The 21,920-nt window shown below is 45.7% G+C and overlaps 1 protein-coding gene across 1 annotated transcript in view; it reads left to right on the forward strand.

The window, feature by feature from the left end:
• The window catches only part of LOC124619262, a 559,103-nt gene that overhangs the window by 400,509 nt on the left and 136,674 nt on the right, over nt 1-21,920 (forward strand). Inside the window, exon 2 of the mRNA XM_047145528.1 lies at nt 12,397-12,448. Coding sequence (XP_047001484.1) covers nt 12,397-12,448 — 52 coding nt within the window. The remainder of the gene's footprint in view (nt 1-12,396; nt 12,449-21,920) is intronic.

A 21,920-nucleotide genomic window follows, 5' to 3' on the forward strand; every position in this document is an offset into this window, starting at 1 on the left:
CTCATACGTTCATTTATGTTTTGTTTCCCTACCAATGCTACCAGTACTACCGGTAATCCTAACATTTACTACGTCATTTATTTTGTGTACCAAAAACACTGAACCGTAGTTTTAGTAGACCGAAACTCTAATTACTAGTTATGTTTTACAATTGAAGCAATCACAGAATAAAACCAGGTTTTCACATTTTAAAATTTTTATTAACATTCAAAATAAACAGGGTTTTCCATCAAACTATCGCGATTCTGAAAGTGTTCGGTCAGAGTTAAGGTGTGGGAATCCCTGGCGCAGGCTTGACCATAGGCAGCCTTTGTCGGCGCGTTCCTCCGGGGTCTAGGCCGGGTGCAGGCAGAGCGCAGCACTGCGACCTCCGGTGACGACAGCGGGGACGGCAGTGAGTCACAGAGAAAGCCCGCCCTTGGCCCAGCTGCGACCTGTCCAGGCGGCGGGAAGACAGCCGCAGCCGCGGGCCGTGGTTGCTGGCATGCAGGCGGGAACACGATCCACCGGCATCAAAGCGCCGCGCCGCCATTAACTAGCAGAGTAACGATGTCGTAAAAAGTGATGGCCGGCATTATTTTACGGAGACTGCGCTTGTTATATAAGCGCGGATCTCTCTGCTCTCGGTAAGAAGGATGATAAAACATTTCCAGATTTCACGTTTATCCCAGTAACGATTTCCGAATTCAGCTTCTAAAAACCATACATACCGGATGATCAAAAAGTCAGTATAAATTTGAAAACTTAATAAACCACGGAATAATGTAGATAGAGAGGTAAAAATTGACGCACGTGCTTGGAATGACATGGGGTTTTATTAGAACAAAAAAAACTAAGTTCACAAAATGTTCGACAGATGGCGCTGCACAGCAAAACGTCAGTGACTGCGAATGACAATCGTGTATAAAAGGAGCTGTAATGAGAGAGAGAATCAGATGCGCCAGCAGTCGCAGCATGTTGACGTTACCTGAAAAGGCGCTTTTAGTGAAGCTGTATTATAAGAATGGGGAATGTGCTAGTTCAGCGTACGATCCTATCGCCATAGGAAGGGGATTCGAACGGGTAAAGGTCCGTTGACAAATGCAGCTGTTGCGAGAATGATTTCTAAGTTCGAAGCCACGGGTTGTTTAGACGATAGACCCCATAGTGGCCGACCGAGCACAAGGCGTAATGCTGCTGAGGCAGTTCAGGAAGAAATGGAGACTGTAACGGGTTTGTCTATGTACGGGGAAACCAGAGCTCGTGCAGGCGCACGTCGCACCGGCATTCCATACACTATTGTTTGGTTGGCAGTTAGGCGTACCCTCCGATGCTATACGTACAAAATCCATCGGCATCGTGAACTGTTACCTGGCGGTTTAGTGAAGCGGAGGGCATATGCGGCGTGGGCGTTTCAAAAGATGGCGGAAGATGACGATTGGTTGAGTAACGTGTTGTGGACCAACGAAGCTCATTTCACGCTCCGAGGGTCTGTCAACGCCCACAACTGCAGAATCTGGGCTACCGAAAATCGTAGAACTGTCGTGGAAACTCCATTGCACGACGAGAAAGTCACGGTATAGGTTCGATTTACTACATCTACCGTTATCGGGCCTTTTTTCTTCGAGGAAATGCGTGATTCTGGTTTCGTAACTGCTACTGTGACGGGTGAGAGGTACGCCGATATGTTACAGAATCGCATCATCCCCAGCCTGGCTGATAAACACCTGCTGGAACGTACGATGTTTATGTAGGATGGCGCTCCACCCCATATTGCTAGACGCCTGAAAGATCTCTTGCGCGCGTCGTTTGGTGATGATCGTGTGTTCAGCCGCCACTTTCGTCATGCTTGGCCTCCCAGGTCCCCAGACCTCAGTCCGTGCGATTATTGGCTTTGGGGTTACCTGAAGTCGCAAGTGTATCGTGACCTACTGACATCTCTAGGGATGCTGAAAGACAACATCCGACGCCAATGCCTCACCATAACTCCGGACATGCTTTACAGTGCTGTTCACAACATTATTCCTCAACTACAGCTATTGTTGAAGAATGATGGTGGACATATTGAGCATTTCCTGTAAAGAACATCATCTTTCCAGAGTGAGATTTTCACTCTGTAGCGGAGTGTGCGCTGATATGAAACTTCCTGGCAGATCAAAACTGTGTGCCCGACCGAGACTCGAACTCGGGACCTTTGCCTTTCGCGGGCAAGTGCTCTACCATCTGAGCTACCGAAGCACGACTCGCGCCCGGTCCTCACAGCTTTACTTCCGCCACTATCTCGTCTCCTACCTTCCAAATTTAACAGAAGCTCTCCTGCGAACCTTACAGAGCTAGCACTCCTAAAGAAAGGACACTGCGGAGACATGGCTTAGCCACAGCCTGGGGGATGTTTCCAGAATGAGATTTTCACTCTGAAGCGGAGTGTGCGCTGATATGAAACTTCCTGGCAGATCAAAACTGTGTGCCCGACCGAGACTCGAACTCGGGACATCCCCCATGCTGTGGCTAAGCCATGTCTCCGCAGTATCCTTTCTTTCAGGAGTGCTAGTTCTGTAAGTTTCGCAGGAGAGCTTCTGTAAAGTTTGGAAGGTAGGAGACGAGATACTGGCAGAAGTAAAGCTGTGAGGACTGGGCGTGAGTCGTGCTTCGGTAGCTCAGATTGTAGAGCACTTGCCCGCGAAAGGCAAAGGTCCCGAGTTCGAGTCTCGGTCGGCATACAGTTTTGATCTGCCAGGAAGTTTCTTTAACATCATCTTTGCTTTGTCTTACTTTTTTATGCTAATTATTGCTATTCTGATCAGATGAAGCGCCATCTGTCGGACATTTTTTGAACTTTTGTATTTTTTTGGTTCTAATAAAACCCCATGTCATTCCAAGCATGTGTGTCAATTTGTACCTCTCTATCTACATTATTCCGTGATTTATTCAGTTTTCAGATTTATACTGACTTTTTGATCACCCGGTATTATAAAAACAGATGTATGTATCTATATATGAATATATGTTCCACATCTTCTCCTACAAAACTAGACCGATCTCACCCAAACCTGATACATTACTGTCTGGAAAGAATCGCTGTGAGGATAAGAACCACCTACCTAAAACAGGGTGTCGGGGGTGAAAAAGCAGTGTAAGCCATAACGCGCGACTCCCCATACTTTATTCATCCATTATTTCTGAATGGGAGCACTTAGTGACTTGCCACAAACTTTACTCGTACCTTCAAAGCCTTAGAAAACTTATTATTGCTGACAACTCCAAAAAATGATGAGTGGAACAAAGTTGATCGAATACTACTACTCCTCCGTTCATGTAGTAAAACTGCCGCGTGAAGCATGAGGTTTCAATTTCATACTCCTTTGTTACTAACTGTACTCGCAACATATTTTCCAGAAAGTATTCTCATATACCACTGAATGCACTAGCAAAGTTATATCATTGTACGACTCATAATTCAGGAGATACGACGTCATCAACACTGAGATCCGTGAAAAACTGATGCATAATGCAAGATGTTTAAATCTTTTACTTCTTTGGTAGTAACTTCTTTGCTACTAACACATTTAGCATACAGCAGCCATGTACGCGTACCTGCAAAATTATATTTTACGACACATATTTTAGGACATATGACGTGAACTACTAAGATGCGTGAAAAACTGCCGCATCATCCATGACGTTATAATTTGTTACTTCTTTACTACTAAATCTATTCACAACAAATTTCGCAGACAGTAGCCACGTACACCACTGAATGTGCCCGTAAAATTATATCGTTGTATGAAACACACATACATCAAAAAATGTTTTGCATCACCCTTGTTCCCAGAACTCCTGAAGATAAACTTTGACTGTGGATATTGTATCACAGACACAGTCCCTTTGACTGTTCACAGATGTCACTAAACCCGCCCAAAGATGTAAACAGTTACACATGAGCAGCGCCTATTAAACGGAGGGGGTCCGACAGCCGATCAGTTCCAGTCATTCCACCAGGAAGAAGGTACAGGGCTCTTGTTGTCTGTAGTTAAACCATGCCTAGACGGTCAATACCGCGGTTAGATCGCGCCCGCATTGTTACTTTGTGCCAGGAAGGGATCTCAACAAGGGGCGTCCAGGCGTCTCGGAGTGAACCAGAGCGATATTGTTCGGACATGGAGGAGATACAAAGAGACAGGAACTGTCGATGACGTGCCTCGCTCAGGCCGCCCAAGGGCTACTACTACAGTGGATGGCCACGACTTACGGATTATGTCTCGGAGGAACCTTGACAGCAAAGCCACCATGTTGAATAATGCTTTTCGTGGAGCCACAGGAAGTCGTGTTAAGACTCAAACTGTGCGCAGTAGGCTGCATGATGGGCAACTTTACTCCCGACGTCCATGGCGACGTTCATCTTTGCAACCACGACACCGAGCAGCGCCATACAGAAGGGACCAACAGCATGCCGAATGGACCGCTCAGGATTGGCATCACGTTCTCTGCACCGATCAGTGTCGCAAATGCCTTCAACCAAGCAATCGTCGGAGACGTGTTTGGACGCAAACCTGTCAGGCTGAACGCCCTAGACACACTGTCGAACGAGTGCAGCAAGGTGAGGTTCCCTGCTGTTTCACGGTGGCATTGTGTGGGGCCGACGTACGCCGCTGGTGGTCATGGAGGCACCGAAACGGCTGTGCGATACGTGAATGCTATCCTCCGACCGATAGTGCAACCTTATCGGCAGCATATTGGCGAGGCATTCGTCTTCATGGACGACGATTTGCGCCCCCATCGTGCACATCTTGTGAATGACTTCCTTCAGGATAACGACAGCTGGACTAGAGTGTCCAGCATGTTCTCCAGACATGAATCCCATCGAACGTGCCTGGGATAGAGAGAAAAGGGCTGTTTAAGGACGACGTGACCCACCAACCACTCTGAGGGATCTATGCCGAATCGACGTTGAGGAGTGGGACAATCTTGACCAACAGTGCTTTGATGAATTTGTGGATAGTATGCATCAATGCAAGAAGACGTGCTACAGGGTATTAGAGGTACCAGTGTGCACAGCAATGTGGACCACCACATTTTGGTCTCGCTCTTTGATGGTACAACATGGAATGTGTGGATTTCATGAGCAATAAAAGGGGCGGAAATGATGTTTATGTTGAACTCTATTCCAATTTTCTGTACAGCTTCCGAAGCTCTTGGAACCGAGATGATGCAAAACCTTTTTTGATGTGTGTAGTTCAGGAGATATGACGTTATAAACATGAGATTCGTGAAAATAAAACTGCAGGGTGAAATTCACTAGAATTACCCGCGAAATAAGTATACAAACACGTGAGAAATATGTTAAATATATGTAAATACATTTGGCATGTGCGTATGCGGCGAAAGCCACGGGTAAAACGTCCATCCTAAACCCCTGGAACGATTTTAACCGAACTTACTATAGATATTAATTACGATCTGGAAAGAAATTCTGTGGGGGTAAGAAACACCAACTTCCTATTGGGATGGCGGGTGATATCGTGGAAAGAGAAGGGGGGGTAGGAAATGGACAGACAAAGTAGGGGAAGGAGGGATGGACAGGGAGAGGGGAAGGAGGAGCGTGCAGAGTGAGGGGAGGGGCAAACGGACGGACAGAGGGGAGAGGAGGACATGAACAGAGAAAGATGGAGGAAGAGAGGGGGAAGAAGAGATGGACAGGGAGAGGAGAAGATGGAAATGGACACAGAAAGGGAAGAGGAAGAGATGTCCAGCGAGAGGAGGGAGGAGAAAGATAATAGAAGACTGGAATAAATACGTAACCGGGTAAGCGTGGTATTCAGCTAGTGCGAAGAATAAAATAGGATTTTCTCTCAAAGAATTTTCAACGGGTAAAGCCCAGTGATTCCGCCAGAGACGGAAAAGAATTGTGGAAATCATGTGGGAGGAATGTGTATTGTGTTGAAAAGTTGTTATAGGATGAGCATCAACAAATGTAAAACAACGGTAATGGAGTGTAATCGAAATAACTCAGATGGTACTGGAGGAAACTAAATTAGGAAATCAAACGCTGAAGTAGTAGATGGTTTTGATATTGCGTGGCAAAATAAGTCATGGCCACAGAAGTAAAGAGGATATAAAATTTCGACTGGTAAAGTAAGAAAATGTGTAAAGTTTTCGTTTCTAAAGGTACGAAGGAACTTCAAAAAGTAAATTTCTAAGTTAAGCAAGTATTGACCTATTTGAGAAATATACAGGGGACGCCATTAAACATTTTCCCGTTATTTCTGGACTGACTATATGAGATTTCTTTTTATGACCCTGTGTATTTCCACTGTGAAAAAATAGCATTTCAGCCAATATGTATTCGAGGTGGAAGTTTTTAGGGAATCACGGGGTGTAAGTGAAGTGCAACCTATTTGCGTCACTAGAGAATGAAAATGATTGTGTGTGAAGGCAAATTCCATGCAGCTTTTGCACGCAGCGCTGATGTAACGTACGTGCAGACCGGGGGTACATGGGCAGCGCACAGGATGCTGTTTCCGTGTGACGTCATTGACCGGAAAGCCGACCGATGCGCCGCCTAATGATGCGACGTGTCCCGTAACGAGCACTGCTGCCTGCTCCTGATGTTGCAGCTGACGTTGGGGCCGAAACGCTCCGGGCCGTTCGTTTGTTGTCGGACGGATTGTGTGCCTCCATGCGGCAGTACGTCCAGACCGGCTTCCTACTAGCTGGAATCAAACGGCTGGAATTTTGTCGTTCTGCCTTACAGCAAAGCAGTGCAGATACATCTTCCTTCCTCTTATACGTAGCAAGGTACATAGACACACTGCCGTCACGTTAACGTTTTCCGTTTTCTCTCTCCTGATTTTTTTTTCTTTTCTTTGTTTTTGAAGTATTACGTCATTAGTTATAAGTTAAAGGTGGTTTAATATGCAGTTTTATAGTAAAAAAAAAATTTCAAATGGCTCTGAGCGCTATGGGACTTAACTTCTGAGGTCATCAATCCCCTAGAACTTAGAACTACTTAAACCTAACTAACCTAAGGACACCACACACATCCATGCCCGAGGCAGGATTCGAACCTGCGACCGCAGCGGTCGCGCAGTTCCAGACTGTAGCGCCTAGAACCACTCGGCCACTCCGTCCGGCTATAGTAAAAAATCGAAATGAATTTTTTCCCATTTTTCGATAAAAATGGCGGGAAAATTTGTTACAAACAAATATTCACACATATTATAAAAATGTATGTGTGTGGGTGTGTGTGTGTGTGTGTGTGTGGGTGTGTGTGTGTGTGTGTTCCACATGTCCTCTTAAGCCACTGGACCGATTTGAACCAAATTTGGAGTAATAACCACTTAGCCGGCCGCTGTGACCGAGCGGTTCTAGACGCTTCAGTCAGGAACCGCGTTGCTACTACGGTCGCAGGTTCGAATCCTGCATCGGGCATGGATTTTTGTGATGTCCTTAGGTTAGTTAGGTTTAAGTAGTTCTAAGTCTAGGGAACTGATGATCTCAGATGTTAAGTCCCATAGTGCTTAGAGCCATTTGAACCACTTTTTTAGTAACCACTTACCTATCATAGTTCAGGATACATGACGTCAGAAACAATGAAATGCGTGAAACACTGTCACATCATGCATGACGTTTAAATTTATTACTTCTGTGCTACTAACTCTAGACCCAATAAATTTCGCAGACAGTATCCAAGTATGCCGTTAAATGCACTTACAAAATTATACCGCCGTGCCACACGAAGTCCAGGACAAATGACGTGATAAACAACGCGATGCGTGAGAAACTCCCGCATTGTGCATGACGTTTCGATTTATTAATTCCTTACTACCAATTCTATTTGCAGTCAGTATCCACATATGCCGCTGAAAGTACATGCAGAATTATATCTTTGTATGACACACAGATCAGGAGATATGTCATAAACACGTCATAAACTGCCGCGTCATGAATGACGTTTAAATTTATTACTTCTTTGCTACTAACTCTATTCGCAACATATTTCGTAGAGAGTAGCCACACACGCCGCTGACTGTACCTAAACAAATATAGCGTTGTACGACACGTAGTTAAAGAGATATGGCGTCACAAACATTGAGATGCGTGAAAGAATGCCGTATCAAGCATGACATTTTAATACCTTTATTCTTTACTACTAAGACAATCCTACAATTGGCCCCACTTAAAGAAATCCCTGGCACCTGGCAGCACTTACGACAGCTTTCAAGTGAAAAGCACAAACGGCTTTAGGCGAAAACGAAACCCGTCTAGAGACCTATGAAGAGACGATCCCACAGAGACGATTACAAAGTTACTTTGGACACACGCGAAAAAGCTGTACTTATACATTCCTACATTATGGACTGTGCAACTGTTCATAATTTCAAAGATGTTTTCACGAATACATGGAAGTGAAATTGTTTCAATATTACGGTAGAAACACAGTTCACTTTCTTCGTTTCTCATAGAAAATAGGCAGAATGAGTACTCGGGCAAACTGGGTTTCTTAGCTAGTACCTTATATAGTTTGAAATATATCATATTCAATTTTGACGTTGAAATAACAGTGGGCCCAACATATTCTCAACATTCTTCTCTGGATGTACGAAGTAAATAACGTTTAGTTTCGAGACTGAATATTTTACCTTTCATTCTCTGCATACTTCTCTGGATTCACAATGTGAAATGCTTTCAGTTGAGCGTGCAAACAAATCACTCAATGTAGTTTTATGGGAAAGGTGCCCTAAAACAAGATTGTGTATATACACTCCTGGAAATTGAAATAAGAACACCGTGAATTCATTGTCCCAGGAAGGGGAAACTTTATTGACACATTCCTGGGGTCAGATACATCACATGATCACACTGACAAAACCACAGGCACATAGACACAGGCAACAGAGCATGCACAATGTCGGCACTAGTACAGTGTATATCCACCTTTCGCAGCAATGCAGGCTGCTATTCTCCCATGGAGACGATCGTAGAGATGCTGGATGTAGTCCTGTGGAACGGCTTGCCATGCCATTTCCACCTGGCGCCTCAGTTGGACCAGCGTTCGTGCTGGACGTGCAGACCGCGTGAGACGACGCTTCATCCAGTCCCAAACATGCTCAATGGGGGACAGATCCGGAGATCTTGCTGGCCAGGGTAGTTGACTTACACCTTCTAGAGCACGTTGGGTGGCACGGGATACATGCGGACGTGCATTGTCCTGTTGGAACAGCAAGTTCCCTTGCCGGTTTAGGAATGGTAGAATGATGGGTTCGATGACGGTTTGGATGTACCGTGCACTATTCAGTGTCCCCTCGACGATCACCAGTGGTGTACGGCCAGTGTAGGAGATCGCTCCCCACACCATGATGCCGGGTGATGGCCCTGTGTGCCCCGGTCGTATACAGTCCTGATTGTGGCGCTCACCTGCACGGCGCCAAACACGCATACGACCATCATTGGCACCAAGGCAGAAGCGACTCTCATCGCTGAAGACGACACGTCTCCATTCGTCCCTCCATTCACGCCTGTCGCGACACCACTGGAGGCGGGCTGCACGATGTTGGGGCGTGAGCGGAAGACGGCCTAACGGTGTTCGGGACCGTAGCCCAGCTTCATGGAGACGGTTGCGAATGGTCCTCGCCGATACCCCAGGAGCAACAGTGTCCCTAATTTGCTGGGAAGTGGCGGTGCGGTCCCCTACGGCACTGCGTAGGATCCTACGGTCTTGGCGTGCATCCGTGCGTCGCTGCGGTCCGGTCCCAGGTCGACGGGCACGTGCACCTTCCGCCGACCACTGGCGACAACATCGATGTACTGTGGAGACCTCACGCCCCACGTGTTGAGCAATTCGGCGGTACGTCCACCCGGCCTCCCGCATGCCCACTATACGCCCTCGCTCAAAGTCCGTCAACTGCACATACGGTTCACGTCCACGCTGTCGCGGCATGCTACCAGTGTTAAAGACTGCGATGGAGCTCCGTATGCCACGGCAAACTGGCTGACACTGACGGCGGCGGTGCACAAATGCTGCGCAGCTAGCGCCATTCGACGGCCAACACCGCGGTTCCTGGTGTGTCCGCTGTGCCGTGCGTGTGATCATTGCTTGTACAGCCCTCTCGCAGTGTCCGGAGCAAGTATGGTGGGTCTGACACACCGGTGTCAATGTGTTCTTTTTTCCATTTCCAGGAGTGTATTATTGTGTTGGGTGCAGTTTCCGCTTTCAGTGCTGGTCATATACCTTGCAAATTAGTGTGGAAGCAGAATTTTATATTATGTTATTTTACGCTATGAGTGTCGTGACCAGACGAAACTACAGTCGCCATTCATAACTAAGTGTTCTTTGACTTCTCAGGGAGAATGTTCTCAAACTAGAACACATGAAATATTAGCTCACTTTATTACATAAATGAATAAAAGGTTTACTGACCTTTGGCACAGTTCTTTGCCAATTGACTGCTTGATAATTTAGAACTGTCATTGATTATGAAAGCACCACTTAATGCACAAATCAACAAGCTTTTCTCGTGCGAAAAAACTTATGATGCAACATTTACGAAAGTACATTTCATCAGAAACTTAAGCTGTCTCTGTCCTACACGAAGATGCTGACTGCTTCAGCTGAGGTAAAAAATAAATAAATAAAAAGAAAATTGGGCAGAGCTCTTGCATGCTCGAAACTTAATTGACCTCAGCGCGATGGCGTGGTTTCACGTTGCCGACTTTGGTTTGGCAGCGCGACCTCTGGACGATGCCACAATGAGAATAAAGGAAATTGTGAATATAACTGTGTGGAGAGCAGGGAAAGAAGTAGAAGGGACGAGAAAAAGGATAAGCAGTAAAGAACTGTGTATATGGCACGTTTCAGAATTTATGATAAAAATGTGAATTTTGTCTACTCTTCTTTAAATGTTTTTACCCACAACTTACGTTTACTCTTATGTATCGTAACTTTCCTCAAATCACACTCATCGGGATTGAATGAAACTTTGAGATTAACTTCTTATCACTCCTGGCATTATTCAACAAACCAGTTTTTCAATATTTTATACCACTAAAGACACAAAAAAATTTAAAGCTGAAATTTACAATTTTTAAAATTGTTTCTAAAATCATAAATAAATTCCAATAGAGTTTGTCCTAGGTATTTTTACAAATCACAAGTTTCACCCTTCTTCTATTAATACTTTGTCGGAAATGGTACCTTCAGTAATACAACTACAGCAGTGAGACCGGTAAACTTGTAGGGACTGTAAGTAGGTAACTTTGCAATATTTTCCACTGAATTATTATTATTGCGGGTAGTATTACGTTTATAATACTTCAGCAAAATATTGAAGGAAATGGTAAGAAAGTTTACGGGAAATTGAATTTTAAGTATTCCGAATAATTACATTCATAATTAAGTTAACGTCACTTAAATTAAAAAGAAAACTATAAAATTCCAACTGCCCTAAATACTGTTTACAAAACATATCAAAAAATCATAAATGAGAAGCTTTAATATATTTCACACAAATGAACTTGATCGTTGGGATGGTTTGGTACGAGTATATGCTATTCGAGATTGAGCGGTGTCTCTAATAACCTCATCGTCGACAGGACATTGACCTTAATCTTCCTTCCTTCTCTACTTAGTGGCCTCCTTCTTGATTGAAGGGCTGTAGTGAATATCACAGTAGGTAGTTCAGTTAAAGGGGAAGGGGTCATCAAAGAAGCTGGAAGTGTGTTCCTCGAACCACTCCGTCACAGTCCTGGCCTTGTGAGATGGGGCATTACCTTGTTGAAAAATGCCACTGCCGTCGGGAAACATGTTCGTTCTAAACGGGTGTATGTGTTGTGCCATCCAGTGTACGATACACCTTGGCCGTCACGGTGCCTTGCACGAGCTCCATTCAACCCACGAATGCCCATGTCAATGGTTTCCAGAGCACAATGGAGCCACCGCCAACTTGTCTCAGTACCGCCGTACAGGTGTCGAGGGGCTGTTCCGCTGGAAGGCGACAGATTCGCGCCCTGCTATTGGGATGAAGAAGGTATCGGGATTCATACAGCCATGCAAGACTCTGCCACTGTTGCACTGACCAGTGCTGAACGTTCCAGGCGAAGTCGTCAGTATCGTGCTGTTCATTTTCGGTCCTTTTTAACTGTATAGTTCGGTCGTATACTTATAATGTTCTTTTGGTATAAAATCGAGGCTACAATAAGAGCATAAGTTCAGTTTGGACTTTGTAACAGCATTCCGTTATGTGCGTATATTAAGAAACCGTAAGAGGTCTGTTGCAAAATGTGAAACGCCACTGCAGGAGAAAACGGACTATACCGTAGACAATAACATATTTAATACTGTTCGTCATTGGTATGTCTCTCTACATGTAGTTCCAATACAACGCTTCCCTAACTCCTAAAGTGTCTTTGTTTTTGTTTCAGGAGGAGAAACAAATGAGCCAGTCTTTAGGCTGAATCTTCCAGCAGGATTCAGGTAAGAGACAAAAAGTTCACTTCTCTGCACTTTCTTAGCCTGATTATATCCAGTTCCAAAGAACAAAACGGAAATAACCTGCAGTCATGAGTTATTTCTTTCTTGAGAAATGAAAGATCGGCTATTCACGGCAGCGATTGCAATGATGTTTGAACAGATCTGACAAGTTCACAGAGCGAACCGAAACTTGGTACTGCGTCCTCACAACAACGTGGGCATGGTACTTTTATTCACATTTCATGAATGTACAAGGAGAGAGTATTTTCATTTTACGAATACTCCCTTCTTGTCTTATAAAACATCATGAACCTACTGAGAACGTGTGGCAAGATCTGAAATTACATGGGAGCAAACGTGCGCACTGCATTTTTTGATACGCACTATGAATAACATTCCCTTGTCCTTACTGTCCATTCGCAGATCTATGATTGATAATTAGAGAGTGATCAACATAGTAGTAGCAAAGAGTAAGGCATTAATGCATTATTAAACTCTGTGGAACAATGTTGGCGCAACATCGTTTTAGTAGGTCACTAGCCAGTTCACTGGAAAATATAAGAATTGTGATATGGAGCAAGAACCTCTACCTGTTGACTTGTAAACATATATACGAGGCTTTCCGGCGAGTCTTTGTATACAAAACGGGTGCACGTGATGATATGATGGAGTTATGTCACTTTCTTTACCATTGTTCTCAGCGTCATTGCATAATAGAAAGATAAGGAGATGAAGTCACATCGTACAGTATAATCGGTGTGTAAATCAAATGAGAATGTATAACAGCAAGTACGCGTTAAGTTCAAACGAAAGTACAGGGAACGATTGTTTTTGTCTACGTATCAACCTAAAAGTCCAAGCACAGATTTGAATCTTCCTCGAACCTACTCCATGACTGCAGACGATGAAGACGGATTTCATTTTATCCAAAAGCGAGATATTTTACCGCTGACAGCCGACACCTTGCCCTTGTGCGATGGAATGAAACTGCAATGAAAAAAAAAGTGATTTTTGTCTCAAACTGAGACGTCTACCTCAGGATTTTCATAGACACTCCGGAAGCCAGCTTACGGTGCGTGGCGGAGAGTACCCTGTACCACTAGTAGTCATTTTCCTTTCGTGCTCCACTCGCAAACAGAACCAGGAAAAAATGTCTCTCTATATGCCTCCGTATGAGCCCTGATTTCGCGTATATTATCTCCATCGTCCTTACGCGTGATCTATGCTAGCGGCGGTAGAATTGGTCGGCAGTCAACTTCAAATTCCGGTTCTCTAAATTACCTCTACAGAGTTTCTTAAAAAGAACGTCGCTTTCTCTCCAGCGATTCTCATTTGATTTCCCGAAGCATGTACGTAACACTTACGTTTTGTTCGAAACTACCGGTAACAAATCTAGCAGCCCGCCTCTGAATTGCTTCGACGTCTTCCTTCAATCCCACCAGGTACGGATCGCAAACGCTCGAGCAGTACTGAAGAATAGGTCGTACCAGCGCCCTATATGCGGTCTCCTTTACAGATGAACCACTCTTTCCTAAAATTCTCGCAATAAAGCGAAGGCGACCAATCTCCTTCCCTACCGCAGTTCTCATACGCTCGTTCCGTTTCAGATCGCTTTGCAGCGTTACGCCCAGATATTTAAACGACCTGACTGTGTCAAACAGGACACTAGTAATACTGTAACCGAATATTACAGCTTTGTTCCTTCTACTTATCCACATCAACTTACATTTTTCCAGATCAAGAGCTAGCTGCCATTCAGCACACCAGCTCGAAATTTTGCCCTTCTCCTTTGTCTCTGAAAGATACTGTTAAGATCACGGAAGAAACGGTGTATATGCCACGAAATCATTCAGTGCTGTTTATTCACGCTTTAACACTTCTTATAATGATATCTGGCATCTTACGTGATCCCATTCTTGTTCTGACTAGTCTAATCTACAACCGTTGCACCACTTGTGGCACATCCTGTCTGTTGTTAGTCTGTGAAGTGCCACTCACTGAGACACAGGGACAACGGTGATCAAGTTATAACAAGTTCATTGACAACGGAATGCGTCTGCTTAGACGGTAAGAACAAAAGACACCAAATACAAATTCCACTAGCTACTGGTACAGAGTCTTGACAGAGCTGCTATATGAAGCCGCTTGACTGTTTCTAGTGTGTAGTAAGACCACTAGGAGTTTCGTAGGAAAATACACTTGGAAGGAAATAATTCATGTCCGAGAATGCCGTCTTGATTACCCCAAAACAGGCACGGAAAAGTCTGTCATTAACATTGTGTAAGTCCACAGAGGAAACAACGACGAAAGCTGAAGGCAGTGGCGTCGGTCCTTACGATGGGCTTCAGGAGCGTTCTGAGATGATGATATGAGTAGCACCCGCGTGGAGGTCAGGCGAGGCTTTGAAAACCGGAAGAACCGGCTGATGTAGTCCCTGCACCGGCCTTTATAGCTGCCGGCGGCAAAATACCCGTTAAACCATTTTCTTGTCACGTGCTGTGCGGACGCGAATGGATGGCTCGGAAGTAGCGACCTCTGCCAGCGCTCGTACCGCCGGCTTTTGTCCAGTCGAGACAGCGACGCGGAGAGCTAGCGATCCTCAGGCTTGCAGGGGCAATGTAGACTGCCCGCGTGCCGGGAGTGCCCGAGGGGTTGCAGCTACCCTTTGCGTTAATCTCCGATACAACAATCTGGAGTTAATTTTTCAATATTTTCATTTTCACACAACTACTACACCAAACACATTCTGTAATTCACTAAATTTAAATTATTCCTCTGCATTCAACGCTTTATATTTAATGTAAAACACATTTTCAATTTAATACGAGGGCTGTCCAGAAAGTAAGTTACGATTGATCGGGAAATGGAAACGACTATGAAAATCAGATAAAGCTTTGCAAAGATGTGTTGGGCAGTGTCTCTAGTATGACTCTAGGTACAATTATGGCGCTCTTTTCATTCCTGAGCTCTTAGTGAGCGCGTTAAGATGTTATACAAAATAGTGTCTCCCGCCAAGTACGAGGGCCTGGTGAGAATTATCCCCTGAAGCTATGCAACCAACATTACATAACTGTCGTACGGTTTCTTCTTCAAGACAATTCTCAGCCTCATTCTGCAGGGGCAATGAAGAAGTTCCTGCATCGTTTCAATTGGAAATGTTTGGTTACCCACAATACAGCCCGTAATTGTCTGCCACTGAGTTTCATCTCTGCTCAAACGAACCGCTGGCTATGAAGACAACATTTTGGCACAGACAACGAGCTTTAGACCAGCGTAGAGAATTGGCGGGAAGCACTGGCGGCTGCCTTCTATGATGAGGGTATTGGGAAAGTTGGTACAACGCTACGACGAATGTCTGAGCCAGAACGGCGACTACGTAGAGAAGTAGCTGAAAGGTGTAGCTAACTGTTGCAAATTAAACATTTCTGATTTTCATTGTGATTTTCATTTCGCGATCAATCGTAACTTACTTTCTGGACAGCCCTCGTATAACGGTAACACGCTCCTACTTGTCCTGAAATGACATACGTTTCTACACTACTGGCCATTAAAATTGCTACACCACGAAGATGACGTACTATAGACGCGAAATTTAATCGACAGGAAGAAGATGTTCTGATATGCAAATGATTAGCTTTTCGGAGCATTCACACAAGGTTGGCGCCGGTGGCGACACCTACAACGTGCTGACATGAGAAAAGTTTTCAACCGATTTCTCATACACAAACAGCAGTTGACCAGCGTTGCCTGGTGAAACGTCGTTGCGATGCCCCGTGTAAGGAGGAGAAATGCGTACCATCACGTTTCCGACTTTGATAAAGGTCGAATTGTAGCCTATCGCGATTCCGGTTTATCGTATCGCGACATTGCTGCTCGCGTTGGTCGAGATCTAATGACTGTTAGCAGAATATGGAATCGGTGGGTTCAGGAGGGTAATACGGAACGCCGTGCTGGATCCCAACGGCCTCGTATCACTAGCAGTCGAGATGACAGGCATCTTATCCGCGTGGCTGTAACGGATCGTGCAGCCACGTCTCGATCCCTGTGTCAACAGATGGAGACGTTTGCAAGACAACAACCATCTGCACGAATAGTTCGACGACGTTTGCAGCAGCATGAACTATCAGCTCGGAGACCGTGGCTGCGGTTACCCTTGACGCTGCATCACAGATAGGAGCGCCTGCGATGGTGTACTTAACGACGAACCTGGGTGCACGAATGGCAAAACGTCATTTTTTCGGATGAATCCAGGTTCTGTTTACAGCATCATGATGGTCGCATCCGTGTTTGGCGACATCGCGGTGAACACACATTGGAAGCGTGTATTCGTTATCGCCATACTGGCGTATCATCCCGCGTGATGGTATGGGATGCCATTGGTTACACGTCTCGGTCACCTCTTGTTCGCATTGACGGCACTTTGAACAGTGGACGTTACATTTCAGATGTGTTACGACTCGTGGCTCTACCCTTCATTCGATCCCTGCGAAACCCTACATTTCAGCAGGATAATGAACGACCGCATGTTGCAGGTCCTGTACGGCCCTTTCTGGGTACAGGAAATGTTCGACTGCTGCCCTGGCCAGCACTTTCTCCAGATCTCTCACCAATTGAAAACGTCTGGTCAATGGTGGCCGAGCAACTGCCTCGTCACAATACGACAGTCACTACTCTTGATGAACTGTGGTATTGTGTTGAAACTGCATGGGCGGCTGTACCTGTACGCATCATCCAAGCTTTGTTTGACTCAATGCCCAGGCGCATCAAGGCCGTTATTACGGCCAGAGGTGGTTGTTCTGCGTACTGATTTCTCAGGATCTATGCACTCAAATTGCGTGAAAATGTAATCACATGTCAGTTCTAGTAAACCATATGTGTCCAATGAATACCCGTTTATCATCTGCATTCCTTCTTGGTGTGGCAATTTTAATGGCCAGTAGTGTAATATATCACTATATCGCAACAGCTCTGACACTAATGTAATTACCGAGCGAGGTGGCGCAGTGGTTAGACGCTGGACTCGCATTCGGGAGGACGACGGTTCAATCCCGCGTCCGGCTATCTTGATTTAGGTTTTCCGTGATTTCTGTAAATCACTCCAGGCAAATGCCGGGATGGTTCCTCTGAAAGGGCACAGCCGACTTCCTTCCCCATCCTTCCCTAATCCGATGAGACCGATGACCACGCTGTCTGGTCTCCTTCCCCAAACAACCAACCAACCAACTAATGTAATTGTTAACCACTCTTATATCTGTTTTCATACGCCAGAAGCATGTAAAAACCTACTTCGCATTGCTGATTTGTTCCATTGCCCAAAGAAAATCTATAACAATGAAAACCAACGTGTGTGTTTGATTGTTGTGTGAATGTGTGTGTGTGTATGTATGTGTGTGTGTGGGTATGTGTGTGTGTGTGTGTGTGTATTTGAAACAAATGTTCCAAGCAGACATTCTGCAAGTTTCATTCTAACATACATCTGCAGCGCACCATCTTTATTCACATTTTTCTAAGAGTGAATTATTGTTTGTTCTAAAGCAACTCACCTACAAACCAATAGAACTTGTGTTTTGATGAATTGTATGAATTCGTAACTCGTAATAGTACCTTGTGGGTGTACACCATCAAAATCTTCAGTAATTTGGTTTGCATAGCCTGTGTTTTCCTCCATCTGTACCATTTTTCTCCTCAAATCCTCCTTTCGGAGCCAAATTCGTTATTCGTGAATGCTGTAGCAGCGCTTATTCTAGTAATGAGAGGACCGGGATGTTTCCTCTAAAGAACAGGCCACCTTCCCTACAATTTTAGCTTTTCTCCGTCTCTAAAGGTTTCGTCGTCGACGGAATGTTAACTCTAACATTCCTTCTTCTGGTGAAGGTCTTCCATAAACTTCTTTCGCCACATTCTTCTTCTGGAGGTAAGAGCAACGGTTAAACCTCGGGAGAGATCATATCCATGTTACTGTTGTTGTTGTCGTGTTCAGTTAGATGATTCGTTTGATGGACCTGTCCACGCTAATCTGTCATGTGCAAGTCTCTTCGTCTCTACACAATGACTGCAACCTACAGTCCTGAAAGACTTACGCTTCGCAGTTGTTACGACAAGAAGCCTTTGCCGACAGTTTCAAACAATTCTGAAAGCCGATATCACATGCGTGTTGTAGCCAATGATGATTACTTTAAAGGCTAGTGAAAGTATTTTATTTGTAACTCTTTTTTCCTTTATTTTCTGAGACAACTCGCCGAATTTCTCAGACGCACCTTGTACGCACAATACGTAAAATATCGTCATTTGCTATCCTTTCTCGTGCTGCTGTTTTACTAACCAGCTGTGTACAAATGAATCGTTTATTTCAGATACCCGCTAAGTGCACTTTGTGAAACTTTCGAGAAAACAAGGGAAATATTGTTGTTGATAATGGTATACTGTTTGGTTTCAAAAAATTTAGAGAAGTGCTTAGCATGCTTTCGAAGTAGATATTACCTGTAAGTAAATTATAATAATTATTCCTTAATTAGACAGCGTGGCCGAGAGAACAGAGTTCCAGGAGACACAAAACACAGCAGAGGAAAGTAAATACAACACTAACCTGACTATAGCATATGTTCAAAGTGACCACCATTCATCCCTTCGCGCTTTTGGGCCCTGGTCAGCAAGTTGCTGCAGGCGGATCAAAGCTGGACTGCTGGATTTGCTGCAGTCTCATCCGAAATGTACTGCTGCTGTTCTTGAAGACTATGAGGGTTGTTGCAATACATCTTAGATTTGAGGACTCCCCACACAAAGTAACCGCTCGCTGTCAGATCAGGTGACCTGGGTGGCCAGCTAGGGCGGCTTCCAGGCTGCCCTCTACCAACAACTCCGTCGGGCGTTAAGACTGTGTAAATGTGCTCCAAAGTTCGACCGGCTGTATGGGCAGTTCTTCCATTCTGTTGGAAGTAAATGTAGGTGTTTTCCTCCTCCGTTAATGCCGCCACAAAAAAAAAAAAAAAAAAAAAAATACACTCCTGGAAATTGAAATAAGAACACCGTGAATTCATTGTCCCAGGAAGGGGAAACTTTATTGACACATTCCTGGGGTCAGATACATCACATGATCACACTGACAGAACCACAGGCACATAGACACAGGCAACAGAGCATGCACAATGTCGTCACTAGTACAGTGTATATCCACCTTTCGCAGCAATGCAGGCTGCTATTCTCCCATGGAGACGATCGTAGAGATGCTGGATGTAGTCCTGTGGAACGGCTTGCCATGCCATTTCCACCTGGCGCCTCAGTTGGACCAGCGTTCGTGCTGGACGTGCAGACCGCGTGAGACGACGCTTCATCCAGTCCCAAACATGCTCAATGGGGGACAGATCCGGAGATCTTGCTGGCCAGGGTAGTTGGCTTACACCTTCTAGAGCACGTTGGGTGGCACGGGATACATGCGGACGTGCATTGTCCTGTTGGAACAGCAAGTTCCCTTGCCGGTCTAGGAATGGTAGAACGATGGGTTCGATGACGGTTTGGATGTACCGTGCACTATTCAGTGTCCCCTCGACGATCACCAGTGGTGTACGGCCAGTGTAGGAGATCGCTCCCCACACCATGACGCCGGGTGTTGGCCCTGTGTGCCTCGGTCGTATGCAGTCCTGATTGTGGCGCTCACCTGCACGGCGCCAAACACGCATACGACCATCATTGGCACCAAGGCAGAAGCGACTCTCATCGCTGAAGACGACACGTCTCCATTCGTCCCTCCATTCATGCCTGTCGCGACACCACTGGAGGCGGGCTGCACGATGTTGGGGCGTGAGCGGAAGACGGCCTAACGGTGTGCGGGACCGTAGCCCAGCTTCATGGAGACGGTTGCGAATGGTCCTCGCCGATACCCCAGGAGCAACAGTGTCCCTAATTTGCTGGGTAGTGGCGGTGCGGTCCCCTACGGCACTGCGTAGGATCCTACGGTCTTGGCGTGCATCCGTGCGTCGCTGCGGTCCGGTCCCAGGTCGACGGGCACGTGCACCTTCCGCCGACCACTGGCGACAACATCGATGTACTGTGGAGACCTCACGCCCCACGTGTTGAGCAATTCGGCGGTACGTCCACCCGGCCTCCCGCATGCCCACTATACGCCCTCGCTCAAAGTCCGTCAACTGCACATACGGTTCACGTCCTCGCTGTCGCGGCATGCTACCATTGTTAAAGACTGCGATGGAGCTCCGTATGCCACGGCAAACTGGCTGACACTGACGGCGGCGGTGCACAAATGGTGCGCAGCTAGCGCCATTCGACGGCCAACACCGCGGTTCCTGGTGTGTCCGCTGTGCCGTGTGTGTGATCATTGCTTGTACAGCCCTCTCGCAGTGTCCGGAGCAAGTATGGTGGGTCTGACACACCGGTGTCAATGTGTTCTTTTTTCCATTTCCAGGAGTGTAGTTCAAATGGCTCTGAGCACTATGGGACTTAACATCGGGGGTCATGAGTCCCCTAGAACTGAGAACTTCTTAAACCTAACTAACCTAAGGACATCAAACACATAAATGCCCGAGGCAGGATTCGAACCTGCGACCGTAGCGGTCTCGCGGTTCCAGACTGCGGCTCGTAGAACAACTCGGTCACACCGGCCAATGCTGCCACAGATTCACGACTAGTTGTATCCACTCATCCGGACTACTTTTATCTGCTCCTCCACCATATTACCACTTTTCTGTCAGTGTCTTTTAAACAGAAATATATTCGTCTTATTTGTGCTCCGGCAGCATCATTTTTCCGCCTGGTAGAATACCTCTTGAACAGTTAATTTTGGTAAGGTCCGCTTTTTACATACAATCAAAACAAAGTGCGTCTGTGTCATCATCCTTGTCTTCTCTCATTTCATGTTTTGAATAAAACTTCTTAGCCCTGCACCTGTGTACCCTTTGTTCAGCAGTGACACTACGCTTGACGTTGTCGGTTAAACGAGGGTCTCTTAATTTTCCGCTTAAATCATTTACATTGGTTGCAAACGTCAACTTGTGGCTGCCCGACAGAAAAACTGAAATTGTCTTTTAATTATATGTAGTACAAATTAAGTTTTACTTTACCTTTCATTTTAAGGTGTTTGGTTAAAAGCATATTATACATTTTTTAATTGTTTAACATAGCTGTGAGATACACTCCTGGAAATGGAAAAAAGAACACATTGACACCGGTGTGTCAGACCCACCATACTTGCTCCGGACACTGCGAGAGGGCTGTACAAGCAATGATCACACACACGGCACAGCGGACACACCAGGAACCGCGGTGTTGGCCGTCGAATGGCGCTAGCTGCGCACCATTTGTGCACCGCCGCCGTCAGTGTCAGCCAGTTTGCCGTGGCATACGGAGCTCCATCGCAGTCTTTAACAATGGTAGCATGCCGCGACAGCGAGGACGTGAACCGTATGTGCAGTTGACGGACTTTGAGCGAGGGCGTATAGTGGGCATGCGGGAGGCCGGGTGGACG

The sequence above is a fragment of the Schistocerca americana genome, chromosome 6, assembly GCF_021461395.2.
Source record: "Schistocerca americana isolate TAMUIC-IGC-003095 chromosome 6, iqSchAmer2.1, whole genome shotgun sequence".
In the NCBI taxonomy this organism is placed as follows: domain Eukaryota; kingdom Metazoa; phylum Arthropoda; class Insecta; order Orthoptera; family Acrididae; genus Schistocerca; species Schistocerca americana.